The sequence below is a fragment of the Nipponia nippon genome, unplaced genomic scaffold (assembly GCF_047370975.1).
Source record: "Nipponia nippon isolate SJK-2023a ecotype South Korea unplaced genomic scaffold, ASM4737097v1 scaffold_28, whole genome shotgun sequence".
Taxonomy (NCBI): domain Eukaryota; kingdom Metazoa; phylum Chordata; class Aves; order Pelecaniformes; family Threskiornithidae; genus Nipponia; species Nipponia nippon.
The window spans coordinates 1,425,413-1,446,835 of NW_028262345.1; the positions used below are offsets into that span (position 1 = coordinate 1,425,413).

The window sequence follows — 21,423 nt, forward strand, 5'->3', positions numbered from 1 at the left end:
TTTTACTCCCTTCCTCCCGCCACAGCAGATTCTATTTTGGAAGCTAATTTATACAGCCCTAAAAACCCAACCAGAATCTGGAACCACGCACCACCAAGCACCGTCCTTTAGTCCTTGAACAGGATGCTGGTTTTGAAGAAGGACCAAGCAACACCACATCAATAATTGCACTAATCTCTACGCTGGGCTCTCTCCTTGGCCATAAAGATTTTCAGAAAGAGATTTTAAAATTCCATAGATGTGAGAGTTTAAAGATATCCTTCTATCTCCAAGAACCTTCATAAATGCGTACTTACTGATTTGCTCTACAGAGAAAAGAAAAATAAAATAAAAAATGCTGCATGCTTTTTGATGCTGCAGCATTTATCTTGTGCCAGGCTGACACCAGTTAAGGCTGGCCTCTCTGTTACAAGAAGTCATGAAATATGTGATTAGTTTCAGTGTCATTAGATAAAAACCATTAAAATGAACTATGATGACAAGAACCAGCCAAGAATAAGCACATATTTCCAGCTATCACATGAGCACCATGCACATGGAGAGTAAAGTCGGTCACTAAAACTGATAGGCGATGTTGCTGTTCTTATTTACAAAGTCTAGTAATAAGGAAGCTGCACTTATTCTTGTATCTGCCCAGGCTTCTGGAGACATCCTTTGGGCAGTGCCTGTAAGCAATAGTCTCAACAGAACTGCAACTCTTGCTCGTCCTTGCCAACCTCAGCCTTTGGCTCAAGTGGGAGCATTGGCTTAATTTTGGTTAGCATAGGCGGCACATCTGGCATCAGACATCGACCAGCTTGGCAACTCACTCGGTGCATTTTCACGCCCGGATTATACAACCACCTCTGTCAGCTTCCACTGCATTTGGGTCCAATGAATCCTCTTCCAGAGACAAAAGACTGAAAATTCAAAAGCTAACAGCATATCTGACCAGCAGCACTGATTGCTTTCAAAATTATTTGACTGAACACACCCATCTGTAATGATATGCACAAGGATTAGCTACAGTTTGACCTGTCTGGAGAAGGTTTCTTTATGTCAATGAGAAAACGTGTATGAGAACCATCAACGATTTCCAACGGCAAAAACTGTTTCCATGCTCTTCATTGCCAAATTTGTTATTTATAATTAGATAAGAACAAAAATCGCGAGGTTAGCTAGATGCACAAGTGTGTCACCTACCCACAGATGGCAAAGTTTGGGACCAAGAAATCTGCGATACCTTCCAGGCCAAAGATATGCCTGATCTTTTCCTACACTCTAAGGCCACAAGGGAGCATTAAGATAATATGACCTGACCTTCCTGAACAAACAGACCACAGGACATCTCTGAATTAATTCCCTGAAGTACAGCATACCTACCCTAAGGGAAGCACTATGTGGTTAGGAGATATAAATCAGTTAGCTGAAGGCTAACTGAGAAAGAAGAGAGGTTTCAAAGGTACAAGGGCTGACAAGGTCAATTTATTAATTCTATTAATAGGTTTGAATTGTATCTGGAAAAAAAAGCAGTGCTGACTAACACAGTCTTAGTGACAGTGCAGCAGGGATGGGCTTTGGTTAGGTAACGCAAGGGCCTCAAGGGCTTGCAGCTGGAGGTGAGGAAATAATAAAAAATGGGGCTGTAGTTCAAAACAAACAAGTTATCAGAGGCCAAAACTGGAAAACAAGTGGGAGTTTAAAACAAAACGATAGAGATGAGGGCACTTAGCACACAAGGCAGTAGCGTCAGCAGCTCAGGTGACGTGAAAGGGGTCACAAGGCCAGCAGCGGGACTGGGAGACAAGGGGAGCAAACTGGGAAATGTGGAGCTAGAAGAAAAATAGCAAAAGGGGTACCTGCAATATCTTTTTTTTCTCTTTCATTCATCCTACATTTTGCTAAACTCTGTGTGTTCTAGCAGAGTTTAATGCAGTCCTTTTGCTTATCTTGCTTACCTTGGAGATTAATGATCCTCTTGAAAAATAACGTTCTGACTCAGGTAACTGTATCGCTAGCGCAACTAAACATCAGATCTGTCCGTCAGCGAGACAGTGCTCATCTTTCACCCATGTCACTTTGGGATATCATTATCATTTTCTTACCTTGCACCTCAAGTAGCATTAAGGACAACCAGGTAAGTATAACATCAACAACCAAGCAAGCATCAACATCAAGCAGGTGACTGCATGTTAGATGCTCTCCAGATATTTGCAAATAAGGAAGAGAGGGGAGGACAATCAAGAGCCCCGATGCCACCTAACCCATTAGGTGACACCAGAGCAGGTTCAACCGTATCTCAGCCATCTCTGGCAGAAGTTTCTCCAACTCAACAGTCTCCAGCAATGAAAACGCCACCACGCATTCTCTGTTGGTAATTACTTGAGCTGCTAGCTATCCTTACAGATTATGTTTCTTAATGGCTGACCTCAACCTCCCTTTAATACAATCGGAACCAAATGTTCATTGTCCTGTCTGCAGCAGCCAGGGCTTCAGAGAAGTCAAGAACTGACCGTTCTCAAACTCATGCTTATTTGAAGGCAAACTGCCTTTGCCCTCCCTTATTCAAAGACCAGCCGCATGCTGCACGCGGTCTCCTTCCTTGACCAAAAGGCTTCAAAACACTCTAAATGAGGCTGCGGCACGGCTGCTTGAGCATCACCCACACTATTTCTACTTCTGCTACAAATGGTAGCAGCGCTGCAGGAGATTTTCCAAAAACCTGACAGTAACCCAAGCCAACCCTGAATAACATCAAGTACTTTGGACCCATGCATGCAGCCCAGAGCTTTCACGAGTCACTCAAACACAAATAACGCTTCAGCCCAATCCTGGCATCGGCTAAACCAGGATAACCGGAGTGACTGCGGCAGTCGAGTTACTCTAGCTTTGCATGGCAGCATGCTCCAGCTTGGGTGGTGGGAGGAGGCAAGAAATGAAAAAAGATCTGACATGAATCAACAAACAACAGGAGTTGAATAATTAGGAGTTTGGCAGATGGAGCCCAATCCTCGAGCGAGAGGGTGTTTGCTCTTATGCAAGGCCTTGGGAAGACACTGGGAAGGAACCTTGTTATTCCATCAGGAAGGCACATGAGCAATCCATCTGGAATAAGGAGGAGACTCGGGTCAAAGCGCACTACCTCCCTTAAACCACCCGGCACAGCCGTTACTTCAACCCTCGGCATACAGACTCTTCTGAAGTATGCGGTACTCCCAGTACGACAAGTAACATTACTACTGCTCTCCCAATCCCTTCACAAAAGATGCCTATCTCCATTTTCACTAGCCAGAGGGCAGCTGTTTACAGCCCAGACCAGTTACTTTCAAATTACAGTCACCTACTCTTCCAACACTGATATCGTTCTGGTTCTTTTTGTATTTACAACCCTGACCTTCTAAAATTGTTTATACTTTAGCTATTAACACCTGCATTAAGCCCTGAGATGATTCTGCCTTTGGAAGCCAAACTCCCACTCACCTGGAGCAGAAACAATATTGCAGACAACGGACAAGAGCCTCATTCACACTGCAGTCACTTTATACAGCACCGGCAGGATACAAGAGCTTTAAAGAGGATGAAAATGCCACCTTCTCATACATCCTCCTTACGCAGCTAAAGAAGTGTGAAAAAGCTTTACTGAAAATGAAAATTGGGCCCAATACGTTTGGGGATTTGCGATGAACTAAATCTGCTTTCTAAGACTTAGGAAGGCAGATATTGTATTGTTTTGCCTGCTTTATTCTTTTCCTTTATCTTACCAGTCCAGAGCTTTGATTTCAAGCGAGACTCTTTTATCATGCCTGTGTGGTGCCCAGAACAAAGGAGGTCGGGGAAGAGTGGAAAGGGGAGGCCTCCTGTCTTCTCTGTCATAAATAATAAGATCCTGCAGGGCATTTAGTCCTTAAAATGGACTATAGCTTCTAGGAGGTTTTCTGAACAAATATGAACAGACGAGCCACGGCTACTCGCAAAGTGTCTACTATGATCACGGTAACTACTCTCCCTGGGAATTTTATTTTTCAGAGTGTGCATTCACTGCCCTGGGGCTCCAGCAAACAAAGGACTAGCATTTTTAAACAGGAAGCCCCCTTCTCCTGAACAACAGCATCAATAATATTAATGCTTAGGAATGCATCCTATGTCCTCCCAGAGCCAGTCTGGGGAGGGAGGGAAAACAAAAAGATGAAGTGATATGCAAAAATCTATTGAAATTCAGATTCTAGACATTCCCATCTGTCAGCTGCCTCTTTGGGAGCTAGGTATAAAATCTGAGCAGAAAGCACTGATCTCGCATCTCGGCAACCCCAAGGACCGTGCGGGCATACTTCACTGCGCAGGAGGGGGCCTGCAAGCTGAAATTCCTTCTCCCCTGGGATCTGGGTGGGAAATCCTCACACAAATCACCCCAGGCATGAAAGAGGCTCCCTTTAACAGCCCCGGCTTGCTACACACACCCATGACCCTAGACTAAGTCCAATAAAGCAGTTTACAACTGTGGACCTAGTGCGTGGAAAGGCACAATAGAAACCTGAAGTCAGAGATTAGTAAAAGGGGAAACAGAAGTAAAACAATTAGCAAGGGGGGTGGAGGGGAAGTATGCGGTGTTAATCAGTCTTGAGTTGGCAAGAGAAGCCAACCACCAAGCCAGGCAACCTGCCCAAGGGCACAGATCCCTGAGGATCTTCTCTCCCGGCAGAAACAAGCGGGTCTACAACCAGCGGCCGGGGTGCGGATGAGAGCGCGTCATTGGAAACTATTGAGCATCAGGTATTTTTTCATCTGGCTAAAAACGTGATCCTACCGATCTGGCTACAAATGTGATCCCGGGCTACCCCTCCACAGCAGAAGACATTTGAGAACATCGATCGCATTGCCCCTATACAGGATCGGTTCTGCTCCAGGCACGATGTCCTGTGCCATCCGTGTCCCTGTGCAGGACACCTCCCAGCACAGCCCCGCACCGCTGTGCCCAACTGGGGGGTCTGTACCTCCAGTACGTGCCAAGCCGCCTCCTTCCCGACACAACGCTGCCAGAGAAGAAAAATCTTCCTTCAAAGACATTAATTCTCCAAAACTGCAAATTAAATAGCTGGCAAGTTACTAAGCAACAAGTGGGCTCAGGAACCTAAAAATACTCTGCAAGTCTTACATAAGAAAAACGCTAATGCCAGGGGAGAAAGGAAGAGGAGAGCTCTCTTACCTTCCTCGCCTCAGGCCAGCAAACCTCTCCGGCGGCTGTCCCCGACCGACTCCCGAGCCCGGGGGGGGGCCCCGGGGTCCCTGGCTCAGCTCTGCCCGCGGAGGGGAGCGGCTGCGGGCGGTGGCGGCTCGGCCCCCCGCACCCAGCGCCGGCAGCGCGGCTCAGCCGGGAGGTGCGGGCGGGTACACGCCGCCTCTGCGGCTCCTGCCAGGCCCCTCCCCGGCCAAACCAGCCCCGCCGGCCCGGCTCCACCTCCCGCAGGTGCCTCCTTCCACGCCGGCTCCCCGGTTGTAGACCCGTTTGTCCGTCCGCGTGTCGTCGTCGTCCCCCGCCCGGGATGCTCCGCTTGAGCCGGCAGCCAGCGGGTCCGTCCCCGTACCCGTCCCCCGTCCCCCCCCCCCCCGCCGCAACCTGCCCGGGGACAGCCCTGCCTCCCCGCAGCCGGCAAGCCCAGCCCCGGACCGCGGTCAGGCCGGCGGGGCTGCCTGTCCCCTTGTCCCTGGCCGGGGGGGGGGGCGGGGGGGGGTTGCCTGTCCCCTTGTCCCTGGCCTGGGAGGGCTGCCTGTCCCCTCCCCACCGCTGCACTCCGCTCCCGCCCCGGTGGCCTCTTCGACCCCGGACGATGGCCCTCGGTCCATCGGTGGCCCTCGGTGTATCGGTGGACAAAGGGCAGAGGGTCCGAAAGGGAGGGAAAGCAAAACACAGCTCCGTCTGGGGAGTATCAGACCTCCGGCCATGACCCACGACCTCTGTTATCAGGATGGCTTGCCATCCCCTTCTAGCTTGCAAGTAGGAAAACACACAGGCGGAAAGGTCGGGGCCAGCAGAGCTATGCTCGAGTTTATCCGCAGCTTTCTCATTCCTTGCACAGGGCCAAACTGCGCCTTCACGCCCCGAAAACTAGAGAGGACCAAAGCCCCGTTTCGTAAGGGCTGCAGAGGTTAGGGGTACGCCTGCGCCATCATTGAAGCGCAGGTCTCTCACTCACCGTTCACACTGCAAATCCTCAAGTCCGTGCTAAAAGGCTGTCGCAGCGTATCCAAAAGGAAGGGAGAGGGGTTGAGCGTGCTTGAATGCTTCGATGGAAGCAGGTCCAAGCTTGCAGGCTGGACACGGGCTGGGCCAGGCACAGCTGAGCCCCATCTGCCCCCGAGCTCTGGGGACAGCAGAGACACTTGGCACCCAGGGTGTCCCTTCGGTTAATCTAATCACAGTGCTACAGAAATTATGCCCCCTCCCACCCTGAGTGGCTATTAATCAGCACGGTTTGGGGCCTCATTGATCAGATCACTGAAAACAAACTCAATTAAAAATTCTCTGGGAGTTCTGCTATTTCAAAAACGACACAGATCATTTTACAGTGACCTAGTTTACAGCCCAGCTCCAAAACCCAACTCCATCAGCACACCGCACCGTAACCGGACTTTACCACCAGCTATGGCATCCCTGCTCCGCCACCCCAAAGCCAGCAGGGACAAAAGCCAAGACGGGCACAGGGCTCAGGAAACTTCACCCAAGCCCTCCAGCCTTCTTCTAGCGCCAGCAAAGCTGCTGGCATTACCTGCATTTATTGCAGCGAGGAATAAATACTGCTGCTGTTCCGTTTAACCGTGCTGACCCCATGCTCCTCAGTTCTTGCGAGGCTGCAGTGCAGTTTATCAATCTCAGTAATTGCTGTCACAGACTTTAAAATGTAGGCTCACCAGAGGACCTGGACAACCTCAGGGTCAGAAGGATTAAAGAGGAATCTGCTTCTATTTATGCAGACATCTTGGTGATCAGGAGGGTAAAACTCATTTCTTTTGGTGTTCACAGTTCTCCTCAAGCAAACGTGTTCTTTTCAAAATTGTTTGCTGACTCATATCTCCAAATAATGCTTGTTCTCCAGCTACTTATTATACTTGGTATTTATTACTGGAATTGTTTTGCTTGGACAACGATCATACTGTCACATTACTTTTTTCCTTGCATGACTCCTAAATCCGGTTTTGTATGTGCTTATGTACAATTCGGAATGCAAAACCTTCTTCCTGGTACCAACTCACCACTCCAGGAACATTCTTCCTATCGAACCCATCGATAAAAGTTGGTAAAACCCCAACACAAATGGGGAATCAATACAGCAGAAGCAACGCTATTCAAAATTTACATGCAAAATGCACATATAACAATTCAAAATAGCACAAAAGTATACAGGACTGCAGAGTAGTATCACTATCAGCTACCCAAAACTGCCAGGATGTCTTATAGGGTCCCTGCATCAGGGTGGTTTTTTTGGTTTTTAATGTAGGCCAGGCAGAATGCTACAAGGCTGATTAACCACGTCGTGACAAACTGTTTGGTTCGCAGAGTTTGCTGGTGCACGGTTTCAAACTGGGGCTGGAGATGGCACAATCCTGTTTTTGCCCATGAGAGCAGGAACAGAACAGCTGGATCACCAGTAATACAGAGCTCCCTCAACTCTAGATGTAGGTATTACCCCTGAAAATTATTGCTCTGATGATCAACAGTGCTTGAGGAGATATTTTACTACGTGGTGTACCACGGCACACTTTTGCCCCACCTGCACTTTGTTTCCTTTATATATTTTTTATATATATATATATATAAAAATATATATATATTTTTAATATATATATATAAAAATATATATATATATATATAATTTTTTTAAAATACTTTTTACAAAAGGCCTTTCTTATTGGAATGAAACCCAAGCGACCAGAGACGTGGCTCTTCCGCACCTGGAAACAAGAAGCCTGCCTTTGGCACGGCACTGCATCACGGCTAAAGAGCTTGTTCCCATCACCACAGGGACTGAACGTACTGGGATGCCCTCTTGCTTCTTCTGAATCTCGATTGAAAATAATAAAATACTCTTCACATGTGGGTCTTATTTTCTGTTCCTATTTTCTTTTGCCAGACAATTTTAAGGAACAAAAGCAAGTGAAAGAGAGACATTCTCTGCTACTTACGTGTTCAGCAGCTTGCAGTGGAGCAAAAGAGGTAGATAATGAATGTCTAGCTTTTAAGCACAGCTAACAAGCCCAAGCATTTGAAATCACAGACAAAAAGGCTCCATCCACACGCTTGTCACAAATTCAATCCTTAAAGCATTCTGAAGCTTAACCTATCCTCCAAAAGTTACTTCAGACAGAAGTACTGGGAAGGCAGAGTAACCCAAAAAAATGTTATTAATATACCTCGTAGCTTCTTCCACTTTCTGGTTTTACAAATTTAACCACTGAAGGAAGCTTCAAGCCCTTATTAGAAGTTAGGCAGCCAGTATTTTTCAAGGCTGCTTCTTACTCAGCTAGGTTTATCCTGCAATCAAATATTCTCAAAACACACACACACACACAAAACCCAAATAAACAAAACCCCGTTTTTTAAAAAAGGGTTTTGGAGAGAAACTAAGGTTATAGATGAAAGCAGAGTGGGAGATTAAAAAAAAAAAACAAACCAAACCCAAGAGAACAGCACAGCATGCAATAGACTGCCATGGGATAACCTCAACATGATTTGATTCGATTCACAGAGCTCACAGAAACCAGGTTTGACATAAAGGTTTCTCATGTCAGAGTACCTGGACAATCACGTGGTGACTTGCTCTTTTGGTGGACGTAGCCACGGTCTGCCATGGCTGTCCGGGTTTGCAAGAAAAATATTCCAAATATTCCATTTGCAAAGGTAAAAACACAGTTAGGAATGATGTAATATGTAGCCAAGCGGGTAACAGAGGACTACTTTCACTTGCCTTTCCTTTAGCAAAAGCAAGTTCCCATGAGAACAAGTCAAAGAATTTGATGCAAGCTTCCCACTGCAGTTACAGGATTAAACGCTGAAGAAGAATGAGCCCAGCACTGACACAAGCTCTTAAATGAAATCCGGCAGATGAAACTTCAGATCAGCAGAGCCTTCTGAATTAATCACAGACAGAGGCTGATTCACGAGCTAGCGAAGCAAGTCCTAAAGGCCAGAGTAATGTTATGATCTGCAGTTTGCAGCAGTTAAATTCGCTACCAGGGAGAGGGGAAGAAAAGGAGGGAGGACAGAGAGAGACGGAGAGACAGAGAGGGGCAGAGGAGTAGCCTGGCGTTGGCTGCTTGCGTAGGATTTCTGGTGGAAACATGCCGCAGATCTTGTCCAAGCAGCGGACAACATGCATTTCTATGTGCTCGCTTAAGGACCCTCCCAAGCATACACCATAGCTGTGCCCAAACCAAGACCTTCTGAGAAAGCCAAACAAACACGACGGATCTGCCAGCATATCTTCCCCAGCTCCACTCACTTTAACATTCGTTTATAGTTTCACACAGACACTTTCTTGCAGATGTGGCAACATCACTGGTGCCTACGGGCATCAGAGCCATAGCCAGATGGAGTCAGAGCACAAGCACCGCTCCTTTGCATACAGAGGGGTGATGGCGTAGCCTTTGTGAACTTAACAGGACCAGGTTTTAATTGGAGATCTGAGATCTGCACTGACATGACCCTTGACAAATCCATATGCCAACGCAAGAAGAGATCAGAGCTATGTGCTATCATCTAAGGTTAAAGCTGCCTGAAAGTATTTCTAAACCACAACTTGGCTCCCACGCTAATTTACAGAATTATTCAGGAGAAAAGAAGAGGAAAAACAGAGCAGAACAAACTACCTTTTCCCATGATTTCAAAGCGCTCAGCATAACTGCGGAGTTTTGCTCAAGCCAACTATTATTAGAGTTAAGTCCCATTTTGACAGAGCTTGTGATAAAGGAAAAAGTATCTAGTTTAAAAATAACAAAACCCCCCAGCCTGAATAAGTGGAGAGCAAGCAGAGCGAGAAAGCAGCACAGAACATGTGAAAAGAAAGCTGGCCTTATTAATAGCGCATTGGTGCCTCCAACACCCCTGCGCTCAGCCAAGTTTTACCGCTTTACTTCACAAGTCGTCAGCCTATTTCGGTGGATTCAACCTCTCAAAAAAGGTTAAGCATGCCAGCCCCAAACGCCGCGAATGTTTCCATAACAGACACACTAATACGTCTCTTTCTTACCTACACAATACACAGATCCATGTCATTATTTCTCAACTGATGCATACAGACTGTGCACAGATCCATACACCGCGCTTGTTCGTTTTCTTTTCCAATTAAAATTCCCCAAGCAACATGGCCAAGGCTTGCCACAAAATTACCTGTCAAAATGTGGGAAGCTTGAAGCTGCTGTCTACGGGTCCAACTTCTTCAGAAAGCCTCAGAAGCTATGAGTGACCGCGCGCAAGGAAGAAATTGCACTACAGGGAATACAGAAATTAATCCGTCCCTTCCTTCTACCTTTCAGGCATTTCCCTGTGACTTCAGGAGACTCCAGGCTGATTTCCAGTGCTGTAATTACACCAGTAGTGCCTCCCAGTGGAGACGCAGGATATGCTGATAGAAGATGTTTCTGCTGCTCCCCTTGACATAACCTAAGCTGACAAAGGGGCTCTTCTGCCAGGACCGCTCTGCTTACACCCCAACTGGGTGTTTAGGGGGGTCTTGTTGGGGTTTTTTTGGCAGATAAGCTGTGTCAGCTCCGGGTGTGATCTTCTTCATCCTTACAGCAGACTCAGCTATGCCAGGAAAAACATTAGTGCAAATCTGGCCTGAGGTTGGAGACAGAGGCCTCATTCACTGATGCCCTACACCTGTGCTGGTACTGATATTGTACAAAGATGCCAAAAGGTCACCAACGCAATCACCTTTTTCACTCAGTTTGCACTTGTGCGAATAATTACGCAGGGTACAAGGCAATGCTCATGTGCAATAACTTATCCCTGTAAACTACTTGCTTTGCACACATGACATTTGTTTCTGAAATGACAAAGGCTCCCCTTCTTGGGAGCTGGCAGGGCTTAGGCAAGCAGGTCTTGTAACAGATTAGAAAACTCTCTTTTTACTTCAGCTAAAAAAGAAAAAAAAAAAAAGATATAAATGAAACAGCAGAGCCAAACTGTATCCTTCTCCTTATCCTGGGTCCCTAGAGCCTGCAGACACCCTTTTGGTTTATCCAGACCTCTCTCCTGGTCCTCCCCCAAACCTTGGAGTCTCCTGCCCTGCCGAGGTCCCTCTGCCGCTGACCCTGCTTCCCCTGGACCCTTCCCACACAGCAGTCATACCCAAATCCCTTCTCTTCTCCATTCAAATCCAGGCCTCCTGAAGAAAGTGTCAACCAATTTACTCACAAATACCCGATAACCACGGAGACGTGTTTCCATAGCACCTAGGAAATATTGCAAAAATATCTATTTGTTCAGATTGCAAATACTGCATCAACTACAAACACTGCCTAAAACTCCATAGAGTCTGTGGGTAAGAAACACAACCATGGGTGCTTAAAAAATACTGCCAAAATGCATGCTTGGTTCTTACTACTGTCAGAAAACATCTGCACTGTTAAAGGATTAAAGGATTAAGAAGGAAGAAAAAAAAATACATTGACTTCCTAATGCTATGTATCCTTAGGAACTTCTTTGAAATACTTCAAATTCTTGCTTGTCTCTCACTTACGAGCTAGCCGAGATTTATCGATTTTATTTAGGTGGACAGGAAAAGTATTTCAGATTTGCCACTGAAGGCTAAATTCAAAAGCAAGCTACATACAAAAATATGTTCTCGCAGTCAGAGGCTCATTGCAGTGTGCAGAAAACATGTCTGACACTCTTTGAGAACTTTTTTGACGGTCCACGTAAATCCCCTACTTGTCTCAGTTTGGTAAAGGACTCCCAAAACTGCTATTCATTAGCATCTGCATCCGTATGTACCTGCAACTCTCTTGTAGCTTCCTAAAATGATAAATTATGGAGCAACCTCAGTAATCCTCAGGTGGCTTTTCATGCAGCTCTAGAGGAAAAGGTATCAAAAACTCGCCCTCTTGCAAAACGGGGCATTTAGAAGAGAGTTCACAGCTTCAGCTGTACGAATCGTACTGGAAACGCGGTGCCTCAAGGCTGGCTGCGGGGAAAGCCACGGGGGCCGCTGTGCCCCCGCATGGGGAAGGGAGCACTGGGCCGCAGACCCAGAGAGAGGCCTGCCTGGTTCCTTCTCCCAAACTACTGCTGAAAAAGCAAACCAAAACACATGGCTCGATGCCGCTTGGCTTGCTGAAGCAAAACTCGACTTTACCCAAATTCACTCCCCCAGAGAGGGTCGAAGACTGACTCTTTAGCACCCAGGGCAGGACACACGTTGCTGCTGTGGGGATGCTCATGCGTACCCACGTGTACTTGCCCAATGAACACAGAATCTATAATTCAGAGTTTCTGTCAATATCTGTTCCTAGCACACCGGCTCTAGGGAGCTGTTCTCTCAGACTTTTCCGGCAGAATCACAGATTTTATGGTGCGACTTTCATAGGAGACCAGATGAATCCTGTATATAGCAGCATTTCCACAGATCAGCCCACAGTTCTTGTCCCTTTCTATTTCTGCCAAAAAACGGGAAGGAAAAAAAAAGGGGGGGGGGGGGAAGAATCACTTGAAACAAGGGAGGGAGAGCAAAGAGAAAGGAAGACTCCAAGGAAATGAAAAACTAACGGGAAAACGCTGCTGCAGTTTTGATTTGTACTTCAATTCTGTACACAAATTTCAAGACCTGAAAAGACTAACCACTGCAATAACATGTCTTATGGCTGTCCGCAGTCCTGGGCAGTCACGGCAATAAATCCCTTTCTCCTAAAACCAGGTAATTACTGGAGCAATTCAGATTAAATAAGTACTTTATCAGAATTCACTGCACTGAAAGCAAGCACTGCAACATAATTATGGGAGGCTAAGTTTGGCATTCCTAACGTACCCAAGATGCAAACTGCCAGCAAGATAATACTGCTAAAAAAATTTCTTTTTTTGAAAGGAAGCATACAACACTTATTAGAGGAGTAAAATAAAGCCTTGAAGCCTAGTTAAAAAATAAATCTGCCTCTGGTGACTTTAGAAGGTAACAATGGAAATACAGACAAGGTTTTCAGCAGAGGCAGAGCTTTACACACAGGCAACCAGGAGGAGCTTTGCAATCAGTTGAAATACAATTAGAAAAGACGCCTGCCGCTTACCAAGCGCTTAAAATCACTGAATTGCACAAACATTAGCCTCCTTAATAAACTGAAACATAATACCAGCGTTGTGGACAGCAGGACCCAAGTGAGCTCTGACTGGCTGTATTTATCAGCATCACTTCAATATGAAATATCCACTAACCTATTCATTTTACCCAAAGAATTGATTGGGATGATCTCTATGAAAGGTACAGTTACCCTGCAAATTCATTTCAACCTCAGTACAAAGGGACTAGATGAAACAGAGGGACATAAAAGGACAACGTGCTGTCTGAAGGCTTTGCAAGAAATATGACGTGTTGCCTGCCCTACTGGAAAGCCCTGACCTAGCTTGCTGGAAAACAAAATTTACACAGTTTCCTACTCAGTCTCTCCTAAAATTCCACTTACATTTTCTTTCAAAGCACTTAGATGCTCCAGGGGAAAAAAAAAATCCAGATATGATTTAACAAAACAAAAAAAAATTGAAAAGTCTGTTATCAAATACCACTCAATAACTGACGATCAAATTGTTTAAGTACATAAAATGTACCAGAGACATATCTCACTTCCTTAGTTCCACTGGAACACTTTAATTCCACCTAATGTTAGTTCTGAAAAGCTATAGCGACGTTGTCATGACAATGACAACACAACACAGTTGTTTTCTGCTATCACTGTGCAACTGGGTACACATTAGGGTCATTTACGTTGCCATAAAACTATAGTATTTAACCACATTTCTTTTCTCTCTTATTCAAGCAAGTTCTTTCCTCCAGAACATGGTCAAATAGGGTTTGGCACACTCTTTGGATATATCTGTCTGAGGCACAAATTGAAAGCCTGGGAAAAGAACAACACTTTTTATTTAGAAATTCAGCAGTTGGGGGGAAAAAAAGGCAGCTAATTTGTGATACACAGACTAATAGACACGTAGCCGCTGATACCGCAGAGCATTCACACTGCAAGACCCAGTCTTGTTAAGCAGTACTCTTAAGACTTGGACTCACTGACTTGAATGAAATCACTTGCAGAAAATCTTCCTGCAAGGAGGGGGATTCTTGGAGTCGGGCACTGGCTTTTCTAGCCAACAGATATTAATATAAAAAAATAATAATAAACTATTTCAACTACATCTAGCTTCTGTAACCAAACCTAGGGTGTTAGTAAATGGTTATTGCTATCACGTACAGTGTTAGACTTGGTTAGGACACCGAGAGACTAATCGTACATAACGGGCTCTACCTGAGCTCAGCTGGGACTGGTTCAGAGCCTCTGTAACATATGCAGAACCTGGCTTTACACTATCCATCTCCAAATCTGCACATAATTAAGGTCAGGTGGGAAGAGGGCAGAGGGACAGACAGAAGGCAAGAGAAAGGACAAAGTTAAAATATCTCCTGGAACAAACTGCAAGAGACTAACAATTTAATTTGTAGAGACAGCAATTAGAGAAACAGTGCTAGAGAAATCCAGATTTCAGTGTTGTGCATTCAAGGTGTTGCTTCTCTGGCATGTTCTAGACCAGAAGCATTCTTAACTAGCAACGTCTACGTGCAAAAAGAAGTCTAAGTGAAGTGATATGCCAGGCTCATAGGATGAATAGCAAAAAAGATGAGGCGAGATGAAATGAGCTGAGTAAACACCCACATGCCAAGAAAACTTGAGCTGCTGAGGATGAAGGTGGATGCTACTGGTACCTGAACAACTGGCTTAAACCTGGCTCGGGTGTGACCACAGGGTATGCAGCCTAATTCTCAATTCCAGTGCAAACACATGTATAATGTGCACGTATCACCGTTAACAGAGTTTTCACTGTAAAAAGAGTTTAAAAAATGATATAAAATAGATCTCAATTTAGGTTGGCGAATGCTAGTGATTTTAAACATAGCGGCAACTTGCACAACAATGGTCTCCTGGCTGGGAGACTAAAGATTTAGAGCTCATTTTCAGAGGCACTCTGTCCCAGTTTCAAAACCATATCTCAGCCCTTGCCTCCCTATTCAGATCTCAGCTCGTTTCATCTGGGGAAACTGAGGGCCAAAAAAGAACTTCAGTATCTAAAAACTGCTTCACGAGCCCAGAAAGTAAATTCCCTCTAACACCAACAAAGTCTGCACAGGACCTCAAAGCTTCCATACTTAAAAAAAAATAAATACATAAAGTATATTCCTAAATTACTAGTAACAGAAGACGTGCAACCATGATCTTTGGTACACAGAAACGTTATAAACAAGAACCACCAGCGCAGACCACAGAGGAGTGCTCAGGCATGTGAGGGATGTGGCACATGATCTCTCCAGCGGTGCTCGGTGCGCAGCGATAGCCAAGTTTCTAGTCTCTGTTGCAATTACATGACTCACAAAAGGACATGGCTGTCAAAAGTAATTAATTTCACATGAAAAACAAGCAGAACCACTAATAAGCCTTATACCTTTGAGCAGAAATATTATAGCTGCTCTGGTGTTGAACTCTTCCTTCTCACAAACAGCTTAAAAAGGAGAGTGACTCTGAATGTGAACCTTCCAGGTTGCATTAAGTAACCAGGAATCTGGCCATTCCTTGTATTCACGTTAAAAATAGCAAAAAACCCAACCCTGCCTTTATTATCTGAAATTAACTGCTACTGATCCTTAGCAGGAATGGCATCTTTGAAGGGCTCATAGATTCAAGGAACTTGACTATAAAAGAGGAAAAAACGAAGAAAAATCTTTTCTCCATACCTGTATGTCCAAAGGAAACTCCCTGGACCTTACGAGCATTCACTATTCTGACTCCTCCCAAACTTTTTGGCAGGTTACTTATTTATCAGTGGATATAGCCAGTCACAGCAATAAGTTTTGCCCTCATTCTTAAAAACTCTACCCCAGTTTAAATATTCCCTGGCTCTGGTTGTTGGTTTGGATATGTGCAGTGGAAGAAGCCTCACCACACGCACTCTCCAGGATCGTGCCTGAAATACAAACCCTGTTCTCCCCTTCCTCTCTGAAGTCTCTACCTTTCTGTCTGGAGAGCATTTGATAATGCTGGCGTACACTCAGGAAGGTGCTCAGAAAGTTGAGTCTTCACACCAGAAACACGAAGTTTGCTGTCAAATAACAGTCTTCTCCTGGAGGAAGCATCGTCCATAGGAACCACGTGCCTGTTTCCCACGTTACACGGGTATCAGCGCACAGTCTCTATGCCAACAGGCTGGAAGCATGTATGTGCATGGGGAAAGCATACGTATACGTATGTATATACATATACACATTATATATTTTGTTATACCTATCCACAGTATTTGCATATCCAGTCTTAAGACTGATTTATCAACTCCAAACAACATCCCAGGGGGGAGTCGGTATGTGTAAATGAGACCTTCACTGTAAAAAATGTTAAATCTATGGAAACAGCCTCCAATTTTACTGATGCTAGGTTATCGCTATGAGGTTTAGATTAGCACTAGCAGGATCTAAAAAAGACCACACCAATATGAAGCAGGACTCTCTGGATAAATAAGCCACTCTCACATAACCTGACAGTTTCACATTGGGCATTGTGAGATGCTAAGCACAAACAGCGTTTTCTGATCTTAAAAAAAAAAAAAAAAAAAAAAAAAAAAAAGGAGTCCTTGCTTCTGAAGATTTTCAAGTTCTAACAAACTTTCAGAGCCATGTTTAATTCCTCTCCGTCACCCATTTTTAACTTCTCTTTCTTTCAAACTGACAGTTGTATTTGGTTGCCTGGCACTTAATTTCTTTCAGTTAGGGTTTTATTGATTCAAAATTATTCTATCCTCTCCAACAGAAAAGAGCTAGAATCAGTTTCTTTGTTTCCCTGCTGTATTGTTTTATGTCCAAAGAGTTTTTAAAAAGGCATGTTAGACTAAAGGTTTGTTTTGGTTTCCCTAAATATCCTTCAAAGCATCAGTGCAACTGACTTGCATGTACAGAAGAAAAAAAAAAGAGAGACACCGAGAGAGACAGGGAGAGAGAGACTGAAAGAAGAGAAAAGGAATAAATGAAAACGTACAAGGGGGGAAGTAGCTCCAGGACGCTGGACGGGCTCCGTGGGCAGGGGAGACTGGGGAGGTATAATTAAAAAAAGAAAACAAACAAAACAAAAAAAAGTTGGTTAAAACACGCACCCATTGAAAATGGGCTAATTTCATATCAAGCTCAGCTAGGCTATACACAGCGCAAAATACGACCACAGACCCAATCCTTCAAGTTGTTTGGTGCTTTATTCCCTAAGCACTTTGGAAATTCATTAGGATCCAAGAATTCCCCACCCAGTGTGTCCCAGCTCAAAAAAAACCCCAAACATTTTGCATGTTTGAACTTTTAGCACAAGGCCCATCCCTGCTGAGCAACACAGCAAAGCATAGGATTTGTTTGCATTACTTCCAGTGTCTGCTAAGCATGTGTTTATGGTTAAGCCCATGTTTAAGTACTTTGTTGAGTCAGAAACAGGGCTGGAAGATGTAACATTTCGTTATATAGACGGACAATGCCAACCGCTTACAAAAGAAAACAACTCCCAGATTTGTAAATTTACGTTTTGCGTAATTCAGCTCCTTACACATTTAGCTTTCCTCCGTTTGTAACGCTGCTAAAGCAGACAACTGCTTTATCTGATTTTTCATTCTATGCAAAAAGAAAAGAAAACTGTCTCAGAGTTTTCCTATTGACAAAATGAGTTCTTCCTGAAAATCATTAATTGCAGAGAAGGCAGAGACTTAGCTCTTGCTGCCTCAGCCCCAAGTGTTAGCTTTTTTTTTTTTGGATGGAAGAAGAGAAAACACAAAGTCCAGGAAATAACTTTCCCACAGATCAGCCCAGCTCAAATCTGGGCCTTAAGCAAGTTGGCACTGTCCTGCTGAAGTCTCCATTTGAGCACCCAGAACACGAGGCTGAACCACGGTGGCTTTCAGAGCCTTGGAGAAATACCTGCAGCATGTTTCAAAGACATGCACAGGTCTCGTAAAGAAGTAGGTTTTGCACTCACATTGTTGGCCTTTCATCCTGAAATCTTTGCCCACTCACGGCTCTGCTTCACAGGAGCCAAGAGAACATGATTTCTTGAAGGATTGGTCCTTAGGTCTGTCAATACTGAAAGCACATTTTCCATCTTCTGCATCAAGAACTCTATTTGGCAGCCCTGAGCATGTTAGTATGTTTATTCCCTGTCTGCTTCCACGCTGGAAATGGATACCTGTCTTGGCTCAATAAAATTTTCATTTAATTTAGCTTTAATGAGACAGTGGCATGTTGAACACCAAACAACTGGTTTGTTTACATAAGATTAACGAGACTGGTACTAATTACATACTTTTTATCTTTCCATATTTTCCTTATAAAACCACTAATTAAGACATTATGCACTCATCAGTGTCAAATGGCTGTTCAACCCAGGCATCTGCAGAGTGTAAGTTCTATTTGCACCTTCATCTTCCTGATTTTATTAACCCAAACCTCACAATCTTTTCTGTCCAGGGATTAGCAACTAGCCTGTCTCAAACCAGGCATGACCTCTTAAGAGTGTTATGATTGCAATAGCTCTAACGCAATGAATGTACCTCAGTTTGTATTTTTGCAGTTAAAACTCATTCAACTCAGGGCTGTACCAGAGTCTTCAGGAGGTCAGAACAGAGTCTGTTGCCTGATCCAGACCTAAATTTCAATCCTCCTGAAGTTGAGTGGATTATCTGTATTTGGCGTGTTGACCCAGATGTTATTTATGTTTGAAAAGAAATTATTGATTTACAATGGCTTCTAATACTAACAAGTACCCTTTAATGTGCCCTTAGTTGCATATCGTAAGAGTACATTCACCTGTTAAATCTAAATTAAATGAATGGATGAGACAGGAATTTGAAAAATCCTCCATAAAGTTGGGCAGAGCTGCTGGGGTTGTTCATTCTTTTATCCTAAGTGAGACTGAGGAACTAGTTGAGAATGACCCCCAAAGTTTTAAAAATGCTCAGTTTTGAAAAAAAGAAAGGGAAACACTACCTTCTTATCCCCCATTTCTTCACTTAAGCTCTACTGTCCCACTGCAAACTGCATCTTTATTCTTTGTTTCCCCACTGAAACCAGATGCTCCCCAGCAGCAACCATGTTTAGAAACCTTCAAACAAATGATCGTGCCAAGGCATGCTGCAGCAAAGATTTGGTCTGCAGCAAGATGCTACTTGTTAGCAAAAGAGATGAAACAAATGGCATGGATGAGGTAAAGTGTGATATGTGATTTTAAATATTGTTAAACTACAAATATCCAGAATTATGAGAAAGAACGGACTGAAACAGATAGCTGAGACATGCTGCTAACTATGCCGAAATGATGCGTGGGGACAAAATGAAGACACACACACAGATATACACTGTTCCCAGGAAAGACCAACCAGAGATGAACAGAAGTGAATGAGAAGAGTAAACACAGCCACAATCTACAGGTGATTCCCAAACGTTCACTTAGAAGGAAAAAGCAAAACAGCTACTAACTTTTTTTCCTTCTAAGCAGCACAATGGATATTTAAAAGATTCACTTCTCACCGGATATCTGAAATTCAAATGCAACCTTTCATCTCTTTAAAAATCTTTATAACTACGAGCTGATTCCATCTATTGCAGCACTGAGTTTCAGCTAAATTGCCACTAAATGGTATTAGCTACAAAATATTAGATATCAATTCAATATAACAACTTAGGCTGAGAATTTATCATTAGAGTATTGTCTGTGAGTAAGAATACAGGAAGGATTTAGGAAAAAGGCAAGTGCTCAAGAAAACTGGGATTTGGTGAGCCCACACTGCCTTCCTGGATCTTTACAGTGTTTTTACATAAATAGAAACAGTCAGGGTATCAGTTTGCATCCCACCTGAACAAAAAAAGCATTTTCTTACAGCACTGAACATGAAAAAAAATGGGGTACGGGCTTAGTACAATACTGAAGGGAAAACAACACTCAACAGGTAACTTCCAAGACCTCCCGAGCACCCCTTCTTCTGCTTGCGTGACTTTCTCACGTGTACAAAGTTTGAAAAAGGAAAACACCAAACAATTTTGTTAAGCCATAATGAAACGGACTTTTAATTTTCAGGTGACAGCTTGTGTGCACATGCGTGCACACATATAGATACATATGCATATACATATGTATATAGATATACACATAGAGATATACCTCTGCAAGCACACCTACCCCTAGCAGTATTTTGGGATGTGAAAGCTTTGACAATCCAAACTTCATTGTCAAATACGTTTCAGAGGTGACTCTAGGCAAAACCAATATTCTTTCTTATTACTTTGAATTTTCAGGATTGAATAAAATGGACAGTTTCCCTGTACGGTCCATTTTCTTTCATTTACCTCGGGCACTGCCTGCATTATCACTGGTGTAAGCATGTACTTCCACAGTCTAAGAAAATATTGTTTCTAAAAGCAGAGCTTGCAGTTAAACCCGACTCTCCTCTCCCATTCCCTGTGCTTCAGTTTCATTTGAACTTGGTCATTATTTGTACTGCATTAGAGACCATTGCAATATTTTATGGTTCTATTAAAACGCTGTCCCCATCACTTCTGCAAATCAAAACCTCTAATTATAAATAATAATAAAAACGCAGGGCAGGAAGTTCTTTGCTTTCCATCTGCTTTTCATTAGATTACTCAACCCAGCCAAATCTATGGACAATTAAACAACACAAGAAGTTCTATGTTTGTAAATTCCTTCATGGCAAAGAGCTTTATGCTGCAGATACAAAATGTCCCAGATGCTCTACACATCATATTTTGATTTAAAAAAAATAAAGTTTGCATATTGATAAGTATGTCTTATCAAGCCCAAATCTAAGACTTCACATTAATTCTAGATGAAATACCTTGCTACTGTCAAGTAAGGACAAAAGCTCCAAGTAGTTCCTTTTAGAAAAGTCTCTATTCCTTGGGAAAAGCCAATCTGATGTTTCAAATATAGGTAAAGGGAGCAAATTAATTGATGTGGATATTTAAGCGTATGAGAAATACCCTGTATGTTTAAGCCATAGATGAGAACGCACTAAATGCACGGAATAGGGCTGAGGAAAATGCAAGCTCTTCTGCATTATCCCAGCAATGCAATTCCTAGCGAGGCTCTGGAGGAGCCCCCTGGAAAGATCCAATTTCACATTTCGCAGCAGTGCTACTTAAGCCACTCAGGGTGCTCCAG

The 21,423-nt window shown here is 43.9% G+C and overlaps 1 protein-coding gene across 9 annotated transcripts in view; it reads right to left on the reverse strand.

The window, feature by feature from the left end:
- ARHGAP32 (Rho GTPase activating protein 32) overlaps nucleotides 1–21,423 on the reverse strand; it is a 257,698-nt gene that overhangs the window by 44,955 nt on the left and 191,320 nt on the right. For 4 of the 9 annotated variants that reach the window (XM_087763516.1, XM_087763513.1, XM_087763514.1 and 1 more), the window contains 2 exons: nucleotides 17,251–17,301; nucleotides 14,482–14,556 (listed from right to left, as the gene is read on the reverse strand). The exons of 2 other annotated variants lie outside the window; for them this stretch is intronic. In XM_087763516.1, coding sequence (XP_087619642.1) covers nucleotides 14,482–14,556; nucleotides 17,251–17,301 — 126 coding nt within the window. Of the gene's footprint in view, nucleotides 1–5,182; nucleotides 5,394–14,481; nucleotides 14,557–17,250; nucleotides 17,302–21,423 lie in introns of those variants that run through there. 3 more of the 9 variants (XM_087763517.1, XM_087763518.1, XM_087763522.1) reach the window with 3 other exon arrangements.